General features: G+C 58.0%; 1 protein-coding gene across 6 annotated transcripts; it reads left to right on the top strand.

The window, feature by feature from the left end:
• Window positions 1–182: 182 nt before the first annotated feature.
• On the top strand, window positions 183–15,947 carry ISLR2 (immunoglobulin superfamily containing leucine rich repeat 2). 6 transcript variants are annotated; one of them, XM_081831380.1, is made up of 4 exons: window positions 183–438; window positions 7,608–7,765; window positions 10,678–10,788; window positions 12,161–15,947. In XM_081831380.1, exon 4 carries the CDS (start codon window positions 12,169–12,171, stop codon window positions 14,407–14,409), a length of 2,241 nt encoding a protein of 746 aa, XP_081687506.1. In that variant the 5' UTR covers window positions 183–438; window positions 7,608–7,765; window positions 10,678–10,788; window positions 12,161–12,168; the 3' UTR covers window positions 14,410–15,947. The 6 variants fall into 6 exon arrangements, with proteins under 6 accessions (XP_081687506.1, XP_081687507.1, XP_081687508.1 ...); XM_031035719.2 differs by lacking the exon at window positions 183–438 and adding an exon at window positions 8,082–8,178 and having other exon boundaries at window positions 7,645–7,765; XM_031035718.2 differs by lacking the exon at window positions 183–438 and adding an exon at window positions 8,096–8,178 and having other exon boundaries at window positions 7,675–7,765.
• The last annotated feature ends 1,594 nt before the right edge of the window (window positions 15,948–17,541 follow it).

Consider the following 17,541-nt stretch of genomic DNA (forward strand, 5'->3'; position numbering starts at 1 on the left):
TGGAAGTCTCTACCCACCCTTACAAAACACATTTGCTGACAGTGGAGGGAAAATTCCTTCATTCTTGGCTCAAGGAACTTCCTTAAACTCAGCCCTGAGGAATTCTTTAAAGACCAGCTGCCTGGAATGTGCTAAAGTCAGTTTATAAATATAAATATCACAAACTTGATAGCCAAGCAGATTACAAAAGCTAGCTAGCTAACCTCAGAAATTTTCCACAAAGCTAGCCAGCCAAACAAGTGTGAGAGGACATAATGGTGAAATCCAGTGTCACCTGTCTGATTGTCTGAAACTGTTGACCAGATTGAGTGCAGAGGGCCTGGGTATCGAATTTTCCTGGCAGACTCTCTCCTGGAGTTCAATAGCTATACAGGCCTGGCTGAAACCAGAGCCGACTGATTCTACAATCAGATGAGCCAAGGAGGAGGCAGAGGGCAGGTGAGGCTGGGCCCGTGGTGGGGTCCTTGTTGAATCTGCTTGCAAGTGGGGAAGGGTGCTGGGTGGTTAGGACACAGGCTTTGGAGAGACCTGATTCATAATCCTATGTGACCTTGGACAAGCTACTTAGCTTCTGTGGTCTCATATGCAAATTGAGGGTGATAATACATACTTCAGAAATGATGAGGACTAATGAGATAACATACAAAAAGCACTAAATTTTGTGAATTGGCAACACTGAATGAAAAATAAGTCTATACCTCCAGTACTCTAGAGAAGGCACTGTGCTGACCCCCAGAAAGCCCTATGGGCTTCTTCCCTTCATTGCCCTCTCCTCCCCCTCCTCCTCCCTTCCTCCTCCCCTCCCCTCTCTTTTTCTCCTCCCTCTCCTCCTTTCTTTCCCCTCCATTGCCCTCCCCCTCCCTCTTCCTTCCTTTTCCTCTCCTCCCTCCCTCCTCCCCTCCTCCCTTCCCTCTCCCCTAACCTCCCCATCCCCTCTTTTTTTTTTTTAAAGATTTTATTTATTCATTTGACAGAGAGAGAGCAAGCCAGAGTGAGCACACAAGCAAGGGGAAGCAGCAGAGGCAGAGGGAGAAGCAGGCTTCCTGCTGAGCAGGGAGCCCGACACAGGGCTCCATCTCAAGTCCCTGGGATCATGACCTGAGCCAGACAGACGCTTAACCGCTTAACCGACTGAGCCACCCAGGCATCCCAACCAATCCCCTCTCTTTCACTTCCCCCCTTTCTCTCCCTTTCTCCCTCTCCTGATTCCAGCCCATTTAATATCTGAGAGATCCTATCCCCAACTACTTCTCTCGGTACTTCTGTCCCCACTTCTCCAAGCCTCAACTGTCTCCTCTACCCCTACAACAGTGATGACAGTGAGGTCACCCTGCAGGCTGGAGGCTGGAGGGATTTACTGCCATCCCTTCCCTGCTCAGCCCCCACCTGGCTACCAGACACAGCCATCTGCAGGAAGGTCGCTTTTGCAGCACCAGCAGAGATGTGGGTTGGACGGAAGAGGTCCTGGGAGAAGCAAATAAATACATCAAGTTTCCAGCTGGGGCTGGAGATAAGGGCTCAGGGAGATGGGGCTGAGGCATTCACTGGCTCACACGCAGGGAAAACCTATTTGGAGCACTTCAAAAAGGAGGCTGCAGAGAACTAGGGGAGGGGGCTGTCCCTCCTGGGAGGTCGCTGCGCTGGAAGGATGCTTCCTCCTTTTAGGTTTGGTAGGGACAGGCCTGAGAGCAAGAATGTGACTGATCTAAGCTCCTGTCCCAGCTGAGACAGGCAGGTGGAGAGGGATGTCTAGCCCCATGGCACAGGAAGGGAAACTGAGGCAAAGAAGGGCAAGAGACTTTCCCAAAGTCTCACAGAAAGTCAATGGAAAAGCAGGGTCAGCCCCCTACTCCCTGGCCTCGTGCTCTGGATCCCCTTATACTGAATTGTACCTGGCTGTCCCCAAGACATGGCCATTAGAATTGGCCTCATCTGGGTGCAGAAGTGGATGTGCCAAGACCCACCAGAGGGAGGGCTGTCCTTCCTCCAAATCTCTGCCCCAGCCAGCTGCCTGGCAGGAGGTGTTCTCTCTCTCTGGGACATGCTGTTAGTAATTGGGACATGCTTCATTTGAGGGCACAGCCTCAGTCTTTCCCAGGCTTGGTAGGGCTGTGCTTCTGGTGCCCAAGAGCACTGGAGCGGGGTACAGGAGACTTGAGTGGGGGCACATTTCCCACCCAGAAACAGCCGTCAGAAAGGCCACCTCTGCTTGAGAGTCTCAAGGTCCTCTTAACCAGTGCTGGCCACCAAGCTCGGCCTGTCCTTGACCAGATTACCCTGGGAGGGCATCTCAGAGAAACTGCATGCTGCTGGGACTCCCCTCTTGGCGTGTCTTCCTTCCAATAAAGTGAAGGGGTAGGGATAAGGGGACCTCAGGCCCCAAGCTCTGGTGCCCTGTGACGCTGGCCAGCTCCCTGTCTGTCCTCCCTCTGAGGCAGGTGCAGGCCCACAGACCCAGTCTTGGCCCCAGGTGACCCGCTGGAGCAGATGGAGCCTGTCCTGGGATGCCAGAAGCCCCAAGGTTCACACACCTGAGGAGACCTGAACATGCTGGGTGGGGGAGGGCAGAGACGGACGGCATCCGCCTGGTTCACAGCTGCCCCCATGCCAAGCATAGCACCTGGCAACATGGGGGAGGCTTGATTCTGGTTTGTGGAATGAAGGACATAGCAGACCCATTTCTGCATGCCCATCCCTTGGCTTCTGTGGGCTTGGCTTCTGATAGCTCACATCTGTGGCTTTCTTCCTAGGCCTGCCCTTCGGCTGCTGGAGCTGACTGCCCACAGGCACAGAGAGGGGGAAGTGCCTGGCATTTCCAACCCCGGGGGCAGCCCCTAGCCAATGTCTGACTGCTGTGCATCTCTGGAGGCCGAACTTTCCTGCCTAAATCAGTACAAACTCTGAGGTGTGATTTATGCCTAGAACTCCCCGGGATCAGGCCTAGGCTGAGACTTCCTGAAATCACACGCTGCCTTGGCTTCTTCCTCTTCTTCTCCTACTTCCCTTCTCGAACCCTGCCGGTTTCTGCTAAGAAATTTCCTCAATCACGGCTTGTGCATGAATCCTTGTCACAGCTCTGCTTCTAGGAAACCTTTTCCAAAAACAAAGGAAGAGCCTGTTGACAGTGAGAGACTAGATACCCCGGAGGAAATTTAGTTTATGCAGTGCAGCCAAGTGCCCCATCCTGCGCTGTTCTGGCTTTGATGGGGACAGTGGATGAGAAGGCTCCGGGTGACCCTCCAGGAGCTTTCAGCCTGGAGCATGAAGGAGGAGGAGCCCCCCACGCCCCTGAGCCCTGCCCCTGTGAGGGCATCTCAGAGAAACTGCATGCTGCTGGGACTCCCCTCTTGGCGTGTCTTCCTTCCAATAAAGTGAAGGGGTAGGGATAAGGGGACCTGCACCCAGGCCCCAAGCTCTGGTGCCCTGTGACGCTGGCCAGCTCCCTGTCTGTCCTCCCTCTGAGGCAGGTCTCTGACAGGGGCCACATGGGGAGCTCAGGAGGGTCTCAGAATACGCGTTTACTGTGACCTCTCTCCCCTGATGGCACCAGGCGATGGAGAATGGAGGGTCGCAGAGCAGAGAGGAGTGGCCAGAACTGAAGAAGAGTCGTGTCTTGCTTCTGCATGCCCCCACCGGTCAGGGAGCCCCTGGCAGCCTTGGCATTTCTTCCTGGGCCTACACACCAGGCTCCTGAAATATGCAGTGATCAGACTTAATTTCTAATGATGTCTCTCACACACACACACATACACACACACCCCCTGAATCCTACTATGTGAAGGGCCTTCAAGATGTGTTTTGTAGCCAGAGGACTCCCCCTGCCCTCAGAGCAATGCAGAGCGGTTTTGGGGGGCAGGGGGCGGTTAGCTCCTGGCTCAGGTGTGCTGATGATCTTGAAAGATGAGGCAGGTGCAGTGCAGTGGGAGGGAAAACAAAGAAGCTGTCCAGGGACATGAGGAAGAAGGCAAGCGATGGTTCCCAGACTTTCCAAAGACTTCCTCCTGCAGGAAGCCTGGGCACAGGCCCCCTAGATGCTCCAACTCAACCTGCAAACTGGCTCCTTCTAAATCCACAGCACCCCAGAGCCAGGGTCTCAGAGATCAGCAGCACTGGAAGGGCCTCCGAGCTCACCCAGCCCACCCTCCTACCTTCGCAAGCATGGAGACCTAGAAGGAGAGAGGACAGGAGTCGCTTAAGGTCACACAAGGAGTTCTTGAACCTGGCAGCTTTGCGCTCCTCCACATTCTCCAGAAGACCTGGGGACAATTCTTCCTCCTGTCTTCCACCTCGACAGCAAAGTGCCTCTCTTCCCTGCCATGGGACCCGGCGACGTGCTCAGGATTGGAAGTCATGTAGGAACATCTTTGAGTTCATAAACATCTCCTGTTCATAAATATCCAACTGAAGACTCAAGCTTCCTCGGCTCCCAAAATAGCTTTGGATCCCAGCACAGGCATTTCCAAGAACAAATTTTTATCATTTCAAGAATTCTGTGAAAGCAGAGAATTCTCTAGCTTGTATGGATACCTACCCCAGAGAGCTCCCTAATCCTGGCCACACACTGCGCCCGGATCCTAGTCACAGATGGTGGACATAGACTGGTCTAATCTCCAGATAAGGCGTCTCATGTGGTTTACTGTCTAATATGGTGTCTAGTATGGTTGATTATAATTATGGTCAGTTTCATTTCAGTTCATTTTGACACAATAGTAGATTACTCTGATCATACCACCACTTTTCTTTAAAGGGGATTTCTTGCCTGTCGATAATCTTGGCATCAACTCTTCAACATCCACTTCAGGGCTAGATGATTACTCTCAGCCAACCAATTCGATCCCCTTTACCACTGATTGGCTCAGAGATGAGAAGTCCTAAGCCAGTAGGTGCCCATAAGACCCAAGGAGAGGCTGCGGTTTCTAGAAAGAGAATCCAAGTCTCTCTGTTCCACTACGAGTCCGTCACCTCAGCTGCTGCTGGAGCTCTCCAGTGACATCAAGGGACACGAGTCTCAGGCAGAATCTCCGTTAAGGATGGTAGAGGAGAGAGACAGAATCTAGGACTGCTGATGTCACTGGGCCACTGAAGCAACCAGCCCTGAAGCCAGCCCTGTTTCCTTTCCTCCCTGCGAGGAAACACGTCAAGATGGGAATTTTGTTGTCTGCGGAAGGAAAGCCTCCTTTACCCTGCTTCACCCTACTGTGCAGGTGGCCCGACGCCCCGCTCTGGAGATCCAGTCTTGCCTGGGCCGGGTAGAACAGCTAAGCATGTTGCCCCTCCCAGGCAGGAGTGTTGCCTGTTCCAGGCAGGAGTTCCCCAGCTTCAGCGAGACAAGCACAGACCCAGATAATTACATGAGATGCCACTGGAAGAGCTGTCGTTAATTTTGATGGCAATAAAGGGCCTTGCCAGCACGTTAAGCTAATTTCATGAAAGCACTAGGAGGAAGGTTGTGGACTGAATCCCAGATTATTAATAATGTCGAGCTTCATTTGAACCGCTCAGGAAATTCCTCCTGTTGCCTCCAGCAAACTGCCACAGGTTGCTACTTTCCTCTGAAATCAACAGTCTTCCCATATGCAAATGTGGATTTTTTGTTGTTGCTGTTTTTCCCTGGAAAATAATTAAAGTCACAGAGCCCAATAAATACTTAAACAGATTGTGGTTTTAATTAAAAACCTTCCACCAGGGCTGCAGCTGCAGGTCTCTCTTTCCAAACAGGCACGCTGATGACAGCTACAAGCATGAGAATTTGAGCTTCAGTGTCTGCGACTAGAGATCTTTACCAGTCGTAATAGTAATTCCGATTGCTGCCTACGCCATAAGGAGTGAGGTGGGGAGGGAGTAAGGAGAGACGTATTGGGGCAGGGCCAAGGTCCTTCTCCCTGTGGGGGAGGCAGGACACAACCGTGTGGGCCTTGTAGCAGAACATCTCATCATACCTGTACCCAACTCTGGAAGGCAGTAATAATGGCTAATACTGGCTATTGTTGAAAAAACAAATAACTAATTTCTGAGCACTAAGTGCTAGGTACTAGGTGCTTTGCATGCATTGACTCGTTTAATCCTCACAGCAACCTAATAAAATAGATATTCTATTTATGCCCTTTTTCCCCCTGAGGCACAGAGATGTTAAGTAACTTGGCCAAGGTCACACAGCTAGTACCTGGCAGAGGCTGATGATAAAACCTTTCCTCCTAACCACTCCATTGAGTGTGTATGAGGGGGAAGGAGAGATGGAAGGTGGGAGGGGTTATCATAAACAGGGACTGGTTTCCCAGAAGGGTGAGCTTTCTGCTGGAAATTGGAAAAAGAAAGCAGCTTCTTGGGGAGAGAGGTAGGAACACAGTGTGAAGGTGTGTCGGGAGGCAGGGGGACAGACTGCAGAGCTTCAAGGTGGGAGCGGGGAGTGTTTTGGAGATTCTGCTGGAGTGCAGCTGCGGGAATTATCTCCCGAGCCGGCTGCGATGCAGCGAGTATTTGATGCCCATCTGGGCCCTGGCTTTCTGACTTTCCGAAGCCTTCCCCCATCCCTTAAGTCACCCGCGTGCCAGTTGCAACTGAATCGTTCGCACAAAGTTACGTGTCCTGAACTTTTCATTAAACATTACTTCTGATCTCGCAGGGTTGTTTTTGTTTTTGTTTTTGTTTTTGTTTTTGTTTTGCCCCTCTTAGAGCCAACAGATTTTCTTTTTCAGATCTCGGACATTTTAGGTCCCTGACAAAGTCATAAGACTTAAGGACTGTGTTCTAGAACCCTCCTAGAGGACTCAAAGAGAAAGCGCTCACCCCGCCCGGGGTGGGTGCGGGGTGTTGGTAAGGAAGGCATACAGGAAGGTTTCCTCCCTGGAGAACTAAGCCCATTGGATCGCGCCAGGGACTATGCGTTCAACGGGGATTCAGAGGGTGCCTATTGTGCCCTGGGTGCAGGGAACACAATGGGGTGCGAAGCGGGGGCTGTGCCTGTGTTGGGCAGGGGAGAGGAGGTTGCACATTCGGGGGACGGAGACTGCGTGGGCATGAGAAGGAAAGCTTCGGTACCTGGGTAAGCGTCCCCCTCTCGGGAACATTGCGCCGCTGGACCGCAGAGCCGCGGACAGCGGACGGCTTGGTGCGGGGCTCCAGCCTCCCGCAGCCATTGCCCCAGCCTCTGCGCCCGGCAAGCGGTGTCCAGCAGGGGGCGCTCACGAACCAGGCCTGGGACCGAGACCTTGCGTCCTCACAGCCGCGGAAACGACTGCGGGGTGGGGGGGGTCCACTGGGTTTCAACCCGCCCCACCTTCCGGACCGTCGGGGTCCGAGAAGTCGAAGTTAGAAGTCAATCAGCAATAATCTGCCCGGAGCCACAGCCCTCGGCTCCTGCGTCTGTCTAGGGTCTGGACGCCAGCCTGGTCAAAAACCTGAGCCCGGATTCTACAGATTCCGATTCTGAGACCCCCCCCACTCTGGCGGCTTAGAACCTTGAATCCCTTTTCTCCCCTCACCTACTTCCACGCACCTGATTAGATGCCTGTTTCTTTAACGATCAAAGACGTGGGCGGCGGCGGGGGTGGTGTGTTCGCTCTCGGTTCCCCAGCCCCTCAGTAACTGTACCATTATTAACATTATAGACATCAGACCTGCTCCTGCGCGCCCTGGCGGCGCCGGGCGAAACGTGCTGTGCTCTCCTAGCTGAGCCCGGAAGCTGATCCGGAGTCGTGGCTCCCACCCCAGGCCTCGGCGGACTCTGCCAGGGCAGGCACCGGGCGCTCCGGGGTCGAAGGCGGGGGTAAGGGTTGTCTTTCCCCCGGGGCAGGCTCGGGGAACAAAAGCGCTTGCTGGAGAGTGGGCGGGAGTCGCAGGGGCCCCCGGGAGTCCGAGCCCTCGCCTGGGTAGCCACCACATCCTTAGCCGCCCTCCTAGCCCCCGGAGCCCTGTCTCCCTGCCGAATTCCCCTGGCTTCTGCATCCTTGACAAAGTGAGCCAAGGAAAAGGGGTCTTACTTGGCCCCAGAGGTTCCCGGGACGCTGGCGGGGCGGGTCCCTGCGGGCCTGGGAAGATCTCGGCGGAGAATGAGCGAGCCCATTCTCCCTTCTAATCCCCAGCCTCTGTCTTCTAGTCCATCAACGCTTCCAAGTTGTCCTTCGCCCGCTTGTCTACCTGTCCGCCTCCACGACGAAGGCAAAAGAACCAGAAAAAAAGGTGAAAACTGGGTGGAGGGTCCACAAGCTGTGCGCCTCCCTGGCCGAGCTTCGGTCCCCGCCTCTATGGCCGGCGCCCCTCCCCCGCGCCCAGGGAAGTCTCCGGGACCTGACTGTCCATTCTCGCTATTGGGCCCTCGCCTCCCGGACCCCTCTTCCAGGACCGAGGCGCGCGGAACCGCCCCCCTCGGCGTTCCCAATACGCCCCCTCTTGCTTCACGGACAAAGCAGACCGGGCGGCGGCGCCACTCCCTGGCCCAGCCGCAGGGACTCATTCCCAGAGCTAGGGGGCCGCTCGCGCTGTCCCACTGCATAGTCAAGGCACTCTCACCCTTCCACCCTCCTTGAAGACACCATCCCTCTCAGGGCACCCCTGTGCCCTCCCCCTACGTCGTCTGGGGGGACCACAGGCCCAGGCAGGTGGAGTGAAGTTCTGGTCCGAACGAGAGGTGCTGGTCTCAGCCCGCTGGGCCACCTGCAGCCACCGCAGGAGTAGGACAGAGGGAAGGATGCGGAGTGTGCGTGCGCGGGTGGGTTCATATTTAATTTACAAAGGATCCTCGGAACGCCTGGTAGTAGTCTAGCTGCCGCGCTCCGCGCCCGTCTCTCTTCCCCACCTCCCCAGCTCATTAAAATGCTCAACACTCAAATCGGGAGATTGATCTCCTCTGAGTTCCCAAACCCGGGCCATCGACCCACCGCCAGAGAATCCCCCGGCCCGGGGCGAGGGCTTGGGGGCCGCGCGTGCCCTGAGAGCTCAATGTCTACGGAAAGGACCGGGGAAGGTGGGGGGCTCTCCGGGACTCTCCCGGAGCCTGTATCCCCGTCCCGACGCTGGCCAGCAACTCTCTCTCCAGGGCTGCAATGGGCAGTGCAGGAGAGTTTTAGCCAAATGCCTCGACATTCCTGCGCCTCCACCTCCTCGTCGCTAAAAGAAATGTCGGGGTTTTGCCAGAGACAGGGAGCGGGAGTCGGGAACAGCGAGTATTCGAATCTGCTGAGGCCGGCTGTTGTGTGAGGGTGTGAGACATGCTGGCGGTGGCGGGCCGCGGAGGCTTTGGGGGCTAAGTGTGTGGGGTTGACGGTGCGTTTGCTGGTGAGGCTGTGAAGACGTTGGTGAGGGAGGGACAGGGAGAGAGATGCTCGGGCCTTAAGTTCCCAGCCCACACTGGTCTGGAGGAGCAGACGTTTTGTAACCATCCCTTTGGGTGCTGTTGTCTGCCGCAGCCCCCGTGCCCCATACTCCCGTAGCTGGCAAGACCCGAGGGTGAGGCTGAGGCTGACACTGCGCATGCACCGCACCTGGCGATGCGCACAGGTCGGCGTGTTGGGCCGTGGGCTTCAAGCGCTGGTTTAGCTACAAAAAAACGAGACTTTAAGAGTAGGGCTTAAGAGGCTGTGCAGGGGCGGCGGTGGGCTGGGGTGCAGACGTCGCTACCCCGCGCGCCCCGTGGGGTCGTGCGCTCTCTTCTTGGGGTTGGACTGGCGGGGCGGCAGGGGAGACCAGGGCTTGCATCTACCCAGATCCAAGCAAAAACAGCAGGGAGGGTGAGGCGCTCTGCTAACACTATCAATTATGCATCGTGTTGAACGTGGCTTCGGGGAGGAGGCTGCTAGTGGGGAGGGGGGTGCGGTAAGGAATGGTCCGCGCGAGCCCGGCTGCGCGAAGCTCAGCAGGTCCTACTTCAGGTCTGTCTGTGCACAGCCCGCATTTGCAAAAAGAGTTTAAAGGCAAAGACACGCCCCCCCTTCCTTCGTGGGCCTTGCCTTCCCCCAAATTCCTCAAAGATGGTTTGTCTCACGTGTTGCGGGGCGTAAAAGCGGCTTGCATTCAATTAGCAGCGAAGCTCCCCGGCCCTGGCGGGACCCGAGCGTGAGGGTGAGTGAGCGTGAATGTGTGTGCTGCGTGCGGGAGGGAGAGAATGGTGAGTGTCCCGGGTGAAAGGCACCAGTGTGCCTTTGAAAATGTGCGTGAACGTAGGGGGGCCTCAACGCATTGACTCGGTTATTATTACATGATGATGGGTAATTCTAACATGTGAAGGTCGACTGTGTGGAGGGTGTGAAGGTCTGTGTGTGTGTGTCTGTACCAATATGTTTGAACGTGGCGGGCGGGGGGAGCGGGGGCGGCCGTGTGATTAGGCATAGTGACAATGTCTTCAGATGTGTAAATGTAGGGGGACGTGGGGTATGGGTGTGCGTTGAGCTAGGAAGAGCCCAGACCGGGGGCGGTGGGTGTGGGGGGCGCCCCTTGAGACCAAAGTGTCTCAGCCTCGGGGAGAGCCTCTACGGCTTTAACAAATGTGGATGATGCGGGAGGTGGGAGAGGCTGTGCGCGTCCCTGCCGCGCCGGGAGCGCGCCAGGACTCTCTTCAGTCTGCAGCCAGCCAGACGTGGGGGGAACAGACGCGAAAGGAAAAACTGACGCGGGACCTCAAGGCCAGGGAGGTCCCCATACTTACCTGTCCCTTTCCCTGCCCCACACCTGCCTTTTCCACAGCCAGCAACAGATGTGGAAAGCGCCCTTGGGCAGTATCCTGGCTCTGAGACCTCAAGTCTGGAGAAGGGGTTGCAGCCCGAGGGCAGTGCGCGGAGAGTCAGCGAGCAGCGGGTAAGCCGCGGGGACCGCCCCACAACCTCGACCCAGGTCCCACATGGGGTACCATAACCCGCTGGTGCTGTCAGGGGGAGACCACGGAGGGGTGGGGAGGGGCCCTCCCCCGGAAGCAAAGGCAGCGCGGGGAACCCGGGTTCCCAAAGACGGGCGTGTGGGAGGGGCTCTGCCCAACCAGCCAGCCGGGAGCCCTAGGTGGGAGCAGCGAGTCTGCATGTAAGCGCGTTTGTGTGGCTGGGGATAAGGTTTTATTGGGTGGGGGCGGGGTGGGGGGAGGTGTGCTAAGGCATCGTGGAGCTGCCGAAAAGGGGCAGAATCCTGCACCATGACCTGCCGGTTGGGGACCCCTATACCCTCTGGGAGCCTCCTGCGATCTTCGGGGATGGGAGGGGAGATCTTTAGTGACATCCCCCTCGATGCTCCCGGCCCATGCATGGGGGAGGACCTCCTTCCTCAGACGGAAGTTGACACAGCGACCTTGGTTCTCCCTTCGAGGGAGTTGCAGCCCAGGGCAGGCTGCTTCGGGGTCTGAGGGAGGGGGGCCTGCAGGGTACTGCCCCGGGTCCCGCCTCCCGCCGCAAGTTCTCGGCATTGCCGATCCGCGGGGATTTCACTCTCGGTGGAGGGCTTTTGTGCATGCGCCAGCGCGCGCCTGTGTGCCTGTGTGCGGGTCGGTTCGTGTGAGGACTCGTGTCCTTGTGTCTGTCAGCTCGCACAATGAACAGGGGAGGGAGAACGCTGTACCGATGCTAGGTTCAGCTGGAAGAACAATGAGGTCTCCAGTGTGTCCATGTCTGGGTGTCTTTGTGTTTGTGTGCTAGGAAATGTGCTGTGAACCTCTAAACCCCTGCCGAAGTTGGCAGTTTGATGGCGGCGCCCAGCGTGTGTTTGTATTGTGGGACTGTATGGGCGCGTGTGCGAATGCTGTGCGTGGGACAAACAGTTCGAGGAAGGACAACAGGTCACGGACAAAAATACTTTGTCTGTGTATCCTTGTCACGGAGTTAAACGAAGGCTTAGAAACACACCTAGGTGTCAGGGCAGAGCCCAGAGCAGACAGACAGATGAGCGGCCGAGCCTCTGGAGGGGCCCGTGCCAGATTGAAGGGGTAGGTAGGTGGGGAAAATCGAGGTACAAGTCCGCTAGAAAAGGAAGTCAGGGCCCCGAGAGAGGGCAAGCATTGAATCCTGAGACTTTTTTATTGAGCCCCACTCGTGTCCAAGAGAGACTCCTGGGCACAGAGGAGACGGTTCCTGGGGCCCTAGGGCCTGCCCTAGACGGGTTTGAGGAGGCAGAGCTGAATAGGGGGAGGGAAGCTGGGGCTCGTAAGTCACCTTTTCCCCTCTTTCCCCCCGGCTTCCATCCGCAGGATCCGCGATGGTGCCCTTGCGGGCTCTGTGGCTGGCCTGGGCTCTGCTAGGAGTGGCCCGAGCGTGCCCAGAGCCGTGCGCCTGCGTGGACAAGTACGCGCACCAGTTCGCCGACTGCGCGTACAAGGAGTTGCGCGAGGTGCCGGAAGGACTGCCGGCCAACGTGACCACGCTTAGTCTGTCGGCCAACAAGATCACCGTGCTGCGGCGTGGGGCCTTCGCCGACGTCACGCAGGTCACGTCGCTGTGGCTGGCGCACAACGAGGTGCGCACCGTGGAGCCGGGCGCCCTAGCGGTGCTGAGCCAGCTCAAGAACCTCGATCTGAGCCACAACCTCATATCCAGCTTTCCGTGGAGCGACCTTCGTAACCTGAGCGCGCTGCAGCTGCTCAAAATGAACCACAACCGTTTGGGCTCGCTGCCCCGGGACGCTCTCGGTGCGCTGCCCGACCTGCGCTCTCTGCGCATCAACAACAACCGCCTGCGCACGCTGGCTCCTGGCACCTTCGACGCGTTAAGCGCGCTGTCCCATCTGCAACTCTATCACAACCCCTTCCACTGCGGTTGCAGCCTTGTGTGGCTGCAGGCCTGGGCCGCAAGCACCAGGGTCTCCTTACCGGAGCCCGACTCCATCGCGTGCGCCTCGCCGCCCGCGCTGCAGGGGGTGCCGGTGCACCGCCTGCCCGCCCTGTCCTGTGTACCGCCCAGCGTGCGTCTGAGTGCTGAGCCGCCGCCTGAGGCTCCGGGCAGCCCCTGGCCCGCCGGCCTGGCGCTCAGGCTACACTGCGTCGCCGAAGGACACCCCACACCCCGCCTGCAGTGGCGACTTCAGATCCCGGGCGGCACCATAGTCTTAGAGCCTCCCGTCCTGAGCGGGGAGGACAACGGGGATGGGGCGGAAGACGGGGAGGAGGAAGGAGATGGGGACGGGCCCACGCAGACGGAGGCCCCAACCCCGACTCCAGCACCCGCTTGGCCCGCGCCCCCAGCCAACCCGCGCTTCCTGGCCCTCACAAACGGTTCCCTGTTGGTGCCCCTCCTGAGTGCCAAGGAAGCAGGCGTCTACACCTGCCGTGCCCACAATGAGCTGGGCGCCAACTCCACGTCACTGCGCGTGGCAGTGGCGGCCGCTGGGCCCCCAAAGCACGCTCCTGGCGCTGGTGGAGACTCTGAAGGGCAGGCCCCCACTTCTGAGCGCAAGTCCACAGCCAAAGGCCGGGGCAACAGCGTTCTACCCTCCAAGCCCGAGGGCAAAATCAAAGGCCAAGGCCTGGCCCGGGTGAGCGCCCTCGGGGAGACGGAGGCGGGGCCGGAGGAGGAGGAGGCAGGTGAGGGAGAGGAAGCAGAAGACCAGGTCTCTGCGGATCCGGTGGAGGAGCAACGCTGTGGCCACGGGGACCCCTCGCGGTACGTGTCCAACCACGCCTTCAACCAGAGCGCCGAGCTCAAGCAGCACGTCTTTGAGCTGGGTGTCATCGCGCTGGACGTGGCGGAGCGCGAGGCTCGGGTGCAGCTGACGCCGCTGGCGGCGCGCTGGGGATCCGGGCCCGGCGGGGCGGCGGGGGCCGGGCGGCCCGGGCGGCGGCCGCTGCGCCTGCTCTATCTGTGCCCTGCGGGGGGTGGCGCGGCAGTGCAGTGGTCGCGCGTGGAGGAGGGCGTCAACGCCTATTGGTTCCGCGGCCTGCGGCCCGGCACTAACTACTCAGTGTGTTTGGCGCTGGCCGGCGAGGCCTGCCACGTGCAAGTGGTGTTTGCCACCAAGAAGGAATTGCCCTCGCTGCTGGTTATCGTGGCGGTGAGCGTGTTCCTCCTGGTGCTGGCCACCGTGCCCCTGCTGGGCGCCGCCTGCTGCCATCTTTTGGCCAAACACCCGGGTAAGCCTTATCGTCTTATACTGCGGCCACAGGCCCCCGACCCCATGGAGAAACGTATCGCCGCCGACTTCGACCCGCGTGCCTCCTACCTCGAGTCCGAGAAAAGCTACCCGGCAGGCGGCGAGGCAGACGTCGTGGAGCCAGAGGAGGCTCCCGAGGAGGGCCTCGACGAAGACGCGGAGCAGGGGGACCCAGGTGGGGACCTGCAGAGGGAGGAGAGTCTGGCGGCCTGCTCGCTGGCGGAGTCCCAGTCCAAGGCCAACCAAGAGGAGTTCGAGGCGGGCTCTGAGTACAGTGATCGGCTGCCCCTGGGCGCCGAGGCGGTCAACATCGCCCAGGAAATTAATGGCAATTACAGGCAGACGGCAGGCTGAACCCCTCGCCCGACTGGCCCGCCCATTCCCATCCCCCACCTTGGGTGCCTGGGAGCAGAAGCCTAGGGCTGGCAGGACATACGCCCACCACCCCACCCGCAACCTTCACTTACTCCGCCCCTTTACCAGCCCCAACCTTCACTACTGGGGACTTCCAGAGGGGAGTGGGACGACTGCACCAGTCCCCGGCCACCCACTGTCGTCATTGTTTTTGTGGGCTCAATTCCCCTCCCCGGCAAGCACAGTTACTCGCTCTTCTCTCTCCCTATAATACACCACCCGCTGACCGTGAAGCGAAATCCACGCCTCTCCATTCCCACCGTAATTGTTATCTGCGAAATCTGCTCTGCAACCTGCCCCACCGTGGGCTCTGGAACCAGGGGAAAGGGAGAAGACGTTGGAAATATCTGGTGGTAACGCTGTGGCCCGGGGTCAGCCCGGGACCCGCAGCAGCTGTCCCTTGCGTGGAGCGCTGTAGGGTCCCGCCTGGACCCCTACTCCATCCTTTCTGGGGTGCACGTCCCAGAAGCCAGGACTCGGTGGCAACTCCCTAGTTTCAGTTTCAAAGCCCCCTTCCGAGTGGGAAACAAACCCTTCTGTCCCCCCACCCCCAATCCGCTCCTGATCAGGTGGAGCCAAGCCCGGTGCCTGGGGCGCCTTTCAGCTCCGCGCTCCGATTTTCATATTTTCGTGGGGTTTTTTGGCGTTTTTTTGTTTTGTTTTGTTTTTTCTTTTTCAAAGACAGCGACACTCCGAGTCTGGTTCTAACACCTCCTTCCAGGCTCTGGGAAAATTGGATGTGTGTGAGAGGGTGGGGCGGGGAATGCGTTTTCTCTCTCCCTCTCTCCTAACTTAAAGCGCCGCGGAACCGCGCTCCCTTTTAACGCGGAGAGCTTGGCCTTGGTCCTGGGTGAATTTCGCTGTGGGTGACTTGGGGTTTCCGGAGTTCGAAGCACTCCACAGCTCCGCTTCCGCTGCTGCAAGTGGCCCAGACCTGAGTTCGAGGTGCGCGGGGGGGGGGGGGGGGTGGAAGGGAGGGCAAAGGAAGCCAACCAGGGTCTCCCCCGGCCGGGTCTCGCGTAAGGGCTTGCGCCCTGGTTCGCACAAAGCCTGCGCGTGCCGGTGCCGCGGGATCCCGATGGAGAAAAGCGCCTCGGTCCTCGCTTCTCCCCGCCCCGCCCCTCCTTCCACGAGAACAGTATTTGCCTGGCGTGTAGTCCTAGACGAGCGTGCTCTGTAGAAGTCTGTGTTCTGTAAAGTGTGACCGTGTTGTGGGGGGGGGGCGGGCGGGCAGGCAGGTGGGCGGGGAGGGAGGGGGCGGGAGGGTGGACGCGGCGCGGCGACTGGGGCGGGGGCTTTTTTTCATTTTTTGAAAGTAAACGTCGGGATGGGGGGGGGGGCTTTGGGCGTCGGGACCTGCCAGTCCGAGAAGCGCAGCACAAGCGCGGCCCGGGGCGGAGTAGCCCCCCCTCCTCGGAGCCCGCGCCCTTTTCTAAAGGCGTCTGTATGTAAACAGTCAATAAAACAATCGATTTGAACTGGGCTCGGTGACTCTTTGTCGGGGCACAGAGGAAGGAAGCCTGGGGGATGCTGGAGGAAACCGCAGAAGGAAGGAGCCCCCAGGATCCTCCCATTGGGATCCTTTGTGTGATTTCCTGTTGGTTTGACTGTCCTGTGATTTTGCCAGGTGTTTACACCCGGCGCCTGCTCTTTCTTGGCGCGTCCAACTCCGGGACGCAGGGGGCGAAACCACGTGGGATTGGGGAGGCTGGAAATGAGTGTGGAAGGCTTGCAGGGAGGGTGGGGTGGGTCTCTGCAGACTGAACGCGGAGAGCTCCGGGGTGTGTGCGTGAGTGTGTTGCGTAGGTGCCAAATCCTCCGTGGGTTGACACAGCCGCTATGATGGGGTGTGGCTGTGTGTGTGTGGATTGCCTCGTTTCTGTTTCACCTCCAGTCCCTCCGTTCTCTGAGAAGCCAGTGGGGGGATTCATGGGGGCAAGACTGCTGCGGCTTGCACAAAAGAAGTCACAAATAACACAAACTACAGAGCAGGCAAGTGACGGAGAACAGAAAAGCAACCTGGTAAGGTTGGTTCCACAGAACAAGCTGACACTTCCAGTGGAGGAGTTGTGTGTGCATGCCCAAGCGTGTGCCTGGGTGTGTGTGTGTGTGTGTGTGTTTGGGCATGTGTGTGTGTATGTTTGGGGTGTTCAGTGAATGAAGGACAACTGACAAGGTCTGTGAGTCTCTTGGGGTGGGTTGAGGTGGGTGCACCTGCAGAAGCAGGGTTGAAAGCACAGATTTAATCGGCCTAGAAGTGAGGCTTCTTGCGTGGAGGAGAACAGGAGAAAGAAAGGACCGGATCAAGATCGGGTGCTGTGGTCCTGACCAGCCTACGGTGCTGGGGTTAGGCTGGCTGTGTGTTTCAGCTGAACCCCACCCCCCAAAATAGGGAGTGGCCAGGAAGGGAGCTATAAGAGGAAAGGCATAGAAATAGGGGAGCAGATAAAGTTCCATCCTTACTCTCCAGCGTCCAATCTCTTCTCCCTCACCCTCTCTGTAGGTACCAAGCCTTCCTAATTGGACCAGTCCAGGCTGGGGACTGGGCCCAGGTCCAGATACCTGGCCTCCTATCCTAGTCTGTCTCCTAACAGAGGCGGTAGCTGTGATTCTTCCCAGGGCCAGAGCCCTGGTTCCCTGCTCAGACCAGCAGATCTGTGTCAGAGAAAAAGTCCCTTCTGAGAATCACAGCTCAAGCCCTGCCCCTGCGGCTCACCTCACTGCCAGGGACACAGCTCAGAAATGCAATCTTTTATTATAAAAGCTTTGTTTTACTTGAAAATGCTGCCTTTGAGCAGGGGGCAGGGGCTGGCTCAATTTCTATAACTGGTTCAGGAATCCACCCACATGATTGCATTTGACAGAGGCCTGGCTGGGCTGGTGAGTGCTTAGCAGTTTGGGCCTAACCCAATTCTCTGGTCATGGGTATAGAGGGAGGGGGGAAAGAAGGGATCCTTCCTGTCCTCCCTGTCCTAGGAATTGGGGGTTTTTCCTGGAGACCCCCTAGAATCCTGAGTGCCCCAGAGGGATGTGCAGAATTCTGAGAGTTCTGCCCCTCCTTTGTCCTGGGCC

The sequence above is a fragment of the Leptonychotes weddellii genome, chromosome 9, assembly GCF_054177405.1.
Source record: "Leptonychotes weddellii isolate Sample4059 chromosome 9, ASM5417740v2, whole genome shotgun sequence".
In the NCBI taxonomy this organism is placed as follows: domain Eukaryota; kingdom Metazoa; phylum Chordata; class Mammalia; order Carnivora; family Phocidae; genus Leptonychotes; species Leptonychotes weddellii.